Raw genomic sequence first — 4,764 nt, forward strand, 5'->3', positions numbered from 1 at the left:
TCGGGCAGATTCAAAGGAGGAGCAATGATGCACCAGTGAGGAGGTGTGAGCGACTGGCTGTGGTGGGCACGAGGAGAGGTAGAGGGAGACCTAAGAAGTATTGGGGAGAGGTGATCAGGCAGGACATGACACGACTTAGGATTACTGAGGACATGGCCCTTGACAGGGAATTGTGGAGGTCGAGCATTAAGGTTGTAGGTTAGGGGGAAGTTGTGAATATTTCTACAGCGCACTAGAGTGAGACTAGCCAGTTAGGAGTTAGTCTTAGGATGCTACTGATGCATGGCTTTATCTGTTGGATATTAATATACTTTCCATCCTTTACGTATTTCTTATATTGTTGTTATTTTGTTATTTTATGTTATGTATTTTATGTTATTTTATTATGAGTCTATTGATAGTACTAATATATCGTCTTTTGTTACTCTCTTGAGCCGAGGGTCTCCTGAAAACAGTCTCTCTGTCCCTCAGGGTAGGGGTAAGGTCTGCGTACATATTACCCTCCCCAGACCCCACTTGTGGAATTATACTGGGATGTTATTGTTGTTGTAGAGTTCACACGAAGCCACACCGATTTTCGACCATTGCATTGGACCCCACAATTTTCTTACGTCGGTGCACATGTTGGCAAATAGAAGTTGGTATCCGTATCAATAAGAAGAAGAAGCCAAGACACTTTCTTAGGAATGTCGGTCCAACTTGACACTTCTAACTCTATCAACAAACTATAAGAACCACATTTTCACCACAAGATTTCACATCCTCTCAAATCTTAATTTGCCATTCCATCAATTGACAAGTTGCAAGAAAAATAAAATGAGTACTACTCACAAAGCTCACTGCTTGATTTTGCCATATCCAGTGCAAGGTCATATCAACCCAATGCTCCAATTTTCCAAACGTTTACAATCCAAAGGTGTTAAAATCACAATATCACCAACAAAATCCTTCTTGAAAACCATGCAAGAATTGCCAACTTCAGTGTCAATCGAGGCCATATCCGATGGCTACAACGGTGGCATCGACCAAGCAGAATCTTTCTTGGCCTACATAACGCGATTCAAAGAAGTTGGCTCCGATACTCTGACTCAACTTATTAAGAAATTAGAAAATTGTGAGTGCCCTGTGAATTGCATAGTTTATGATCCATTCCTTCCTTGGGCTGTTGAAGTTGCAAAGGATTTTGGTTTAGTTAGTGCTGCTTTTTTCACACAAAATTGTGTAGTAGATAACATTTACTACCATGTACATAAAGGGGTACTAAAACTTCCTCCTACTCAAGTTGATGGAGAAATATTAATTCCTGGATTATCAAGTACAATTGAGAGTTCAGATGTACCTAGTTTTGAGTCTAGTCCTCAATCAGAAAAATTAGTTGAAATGTTGGTTAATCAATTCTCAAATCTTGAGAAAGTAGATTGGGTCCTAATCAACAGCTTCTATGAGTTGGAGAAAGAGGTAACAGAAATATTCTACTTTTTTCTTTTGCTTTGTCTATTAAATCCATATATCTTATTCTCAGTTCTCATCCAGATTCCAAAATTTGTAGGAGTAATTGTATCAACAAATTGGATTTCTTTCGTAATATTTAACGTTTCAAAAAACACCAAAAAAAACATTTCTTACCTTGTTTTCAAGCTTACCATATTGTTGGAGCAGAGTATTAATTAAGTGAAACTTTTACAAAGAAGTAGTTTATACAAATACTCTCCTATAATTAGGGATATTAAATATCTTTATTAAAGCACGTGTAAAACCTTTAAGAAGATACAATATGGAGTGAATATATTAACATTTTGAAGTAAATAATACTAGTTTCACCCACAATATAAATGCTGTTTAATTACCTTGTAACGTAACAAAATGATAACTGGCCTACTATCACATGCTAAAATGCACTAATAAGTAGCATAAAAAGATCTTATTTACATTTTCAGTATATTCAGATTATCATGTATCTAATTTTTTGACATGTAGGTAATTGATTGGATGGCCAAGCTTTATCCAATCAAGACAATTGGACCAACAATACCATCCATGTACCTAGACAAGAGGCTACCAAATGACAAAGAGTATGGCCTTAGTCTCTTCAAGCCAATGGCAAAAGAGTGCCTAAATTGGTTAAATCATCAACCAATTAGCTCAGTAGTGTATGTATCATTTGGAAGTATGGCTAAATTAGAAGCTGAGCAAATGGAAGAATTGGCATGGGGTTTGAAGAATAGCAACAAGAATTTCTTGTGGGTAGTTAGATCCACTGAAGAATCCAAACTTCCCAAGAACTTTATAGAGGAATTAAAATTAGCAAGTGAGAATAAAGGTTTCGTGGTATCATGGTGTCCGCAATTACAAGTGTTGGAACATAAATCGATAGGGTGTTTTCTCACACATAGTGGATGGAATTCGACTTTGGAAGCAATTAGTTTGGGAGTGCCAATGGTGACAATGCCACAATGGTCAGATCAACCAACAAATGCAAAGCTTGTGCACGATGTTTGGGAGATGGGAGTTAGAGCCAAACAAGATGACAAAGGGATAGTTAGAAGAGAAATTATTGAAGAAAATATAAAATTAGTGATGGAAGAAGAGAAAGGAAAAGTAATTAGGGAAAATGCAAAGAAATGGAAGGAATTTGCTAGAAATGCTGTGGATGAAGGAGGGAGTTCAGACAAAAACATTGAAGAATTTGTTTCCAATTTGACGACTATTTCTTAAGTAGGAAATTGAGCCATAGAAAAAGAAACAAGAAGCTACATTTGTATTATGCAAGTTTTATTTTTCAGGTTGAAATTAGCAAAATTTGACCTGAATCTTCCTTTATTTTCTCCTCTTTTTTCCCCATTTTCGTGGAAAGCGAAGAAATTTAATTAGCTGATAAAGTTACAAGCTATAATTGTAATGTGTTGTTTATTTGATAGTAAGATATGGACTAAAGTCTAAAGACATCTAATGGTCAATGGGTCATTCCCTACTTATTTGTTAGATTAATGGATTACTTATTTGCAATTTGACCTTTAACTGGACTTTTGGATGCAATTAAAGTTTAACTCCACACATATATACCTTACTAGTATAACTTTTTACTTTATCAATTCAACTAAAAGATAACTTAGGTAACCGTTAGTAACTTGAATTATAAGGCAAATGACATAGACTAACAGGCCAAAATACAATAATAATATAAAAACTTGTTACACTGTCAAAATGCTTGCTTCCCTTACAACATACATTAAAATCAACAGTGTAAAGCAAGGGGAATGAAATGTGGAGCAGTTGGCGCAGTTAAGAGGGAACTGCAACAGTTGCCGGTGAAACTCTAATACCGAGATCATAAAAGCTAGGCCCTAATGTCACTTGATGCTGTTGATTGTCAAAAGTCCTACCGAGTAGGTGACAATTTGGGTTTGAGAATTTTTCCCTATAAAAGAAGGCCTAATGTTTAGGATTTAAATACATTTCTCATTTGTCTTCTTATCTTCTTAAGGCATTTGTATCTTCTCTCTTTAGTATTATTTCACTTGTATTTTTGGAGTGGAATAAAATATTGGTTGTGTCCGAGGAAGTAGGCAAAATTAGCCGAACCTCGTAAACTTTGGTGTTCCTTTTATTATTGTTTTATTGTCTTATTTATTATTTGGTGGCTGCCATAATTTTTGGTATAGTAGTTGTGACTCATTCACACTATATATATTTGGCTTCCGCAACAATTGGTATCAGAGCCAAGGTATTGTCTAAGTATGCTCTGTGGTTGCAGCTTAGTCTGATCTTCCACACCAGAAAGGAAATAATCTTGATTTGTGTCGTCAGATATTAAATAATATTCGTGTCAAAGATGGGAGACAATAAACAAGAAGAATCTACATCAAGTGTCAACAATACGTCATCATTGGCATCTTCGCTTATGACAAGAATTGTGTCAAATGCGAAATTTGCGGTAGAAATTTTTGACGGATCAGGACATTTTGGGATGTGGCAAGGCGAGGTTCTAGATGTCCTTTTTCAACAAGGGCTAGATCTTGCCATTGAAGAAAAAAGACCAGATGTTATTGGAGAAGAAGATTGGAGAATTATCAATCGTGTTGCTTGCGGTACCATTCGATACTACCTTGTTAGAGAGCATAAATATCCATACACAAAGGAAACTTCTACAAGTAAATTATGGAAAGCACTGGAGGATAAATTTTTGAAGAAAAACAGTCAAAATAAATTGTACATGAAGAAGAGACTGTTTCGCTTCACCTATGTTCCTGGTACCACAATGAACGAACATATCACCGGTTTCAATAAGTTGGTCACAGATTTGCAAAATATGGATGCAACTTTTGATGATGGTGACTTGGCCTTGATGTTATTAGGGTTACTTCCTGATGAGTACGAGCACCTTGAAACTACTCTACTTCATGGGAATGACGAAATTTCTCTCAGAGAAGTTTGTTCGGCTTTGTACAACTATGAATAAAGAAAGGGAGAAAAACAAAATGGCGGAGAAGGAGAAGCACTGGTTGTGAGGGGTCATCCTCAAAATCAAATGAGGACAAAGAAGGGAAGATCCAAGTCAAGATCTAGACCCAGCAAAGATAAATGTGCCTTTTGTCGAGAAAAGGGACACTGGAAGAAAGACTGTCCGAAGTTGAAGAATAAGGCCAAACATAACAATGGAAAGGCCATTATGGATTCAAATATAGCTGATTGTGATGATTCAGACTTCTCATTAGTTACAACAGAGCCATCAACATCATCAGACATATGGTTGATGGACTCGGC

General features: G+C 36.4%; 1 protein-coding gene across 1 annotated transcript; it reads left to right on the forward strand.

The window, feature by feature from the left end:
- The first annotated feature begins 745 nt into the window (after window positions 1-745).
- LOC107816501 (UDP-glycosyltransferase 74G1) lies at window positions 746-2,957 on the forward strand. Its single transcript, XM_016642220.2, has 2 exons — window positions 746-1,458; window positions 1,978-2,957. The coding sequence occupies exons 1-2, from the start codon at window positions 817-819 to the stop codon at window positions 2,713-2,715; spliced, it is 1,380 nt and encodes a 459-aa protein (XP_016497706.1). The 5' UTR covers window positions 746-816; the 3' UTR covers window positions 2,716-2,957.
- The last annotated feature ends 1,807 nt before the right edge of the window (window positions 2,958-4,764 follow it).

The sequence above is a fragment of the Nicotiana tabacum genome, chromosome 8 (genome assembly GCF_000715075.1).
Source record: "Nicotiana tabacum cultivar K326 chromosome 8, ASM71507v2, whole genome shotgun sequence".
NCBI lineage: Eukaryota > Viridiplantae > Streptophyta > Magnoliopsida > Solanales > Solanaceae > Nicotiana > Nicotiana tabacum.

Bases quoted from the DNA above. Each gene is read 5' to 3' on its own strand.
- LOC107816501 (XM_016642220.2), top strand. From the start codon at position 817: ATGAGTACTACTCACAAAGCTCACTGCTTGATTTTGCCATATCCAGTG. The intron at 1,459-1,977 runs GTAACAGAAATA...TTTGACATGTAG, and splicing joins TCTATGAGTTGGAGAAAGAG to GTAATTGATTGGATGGCCAA.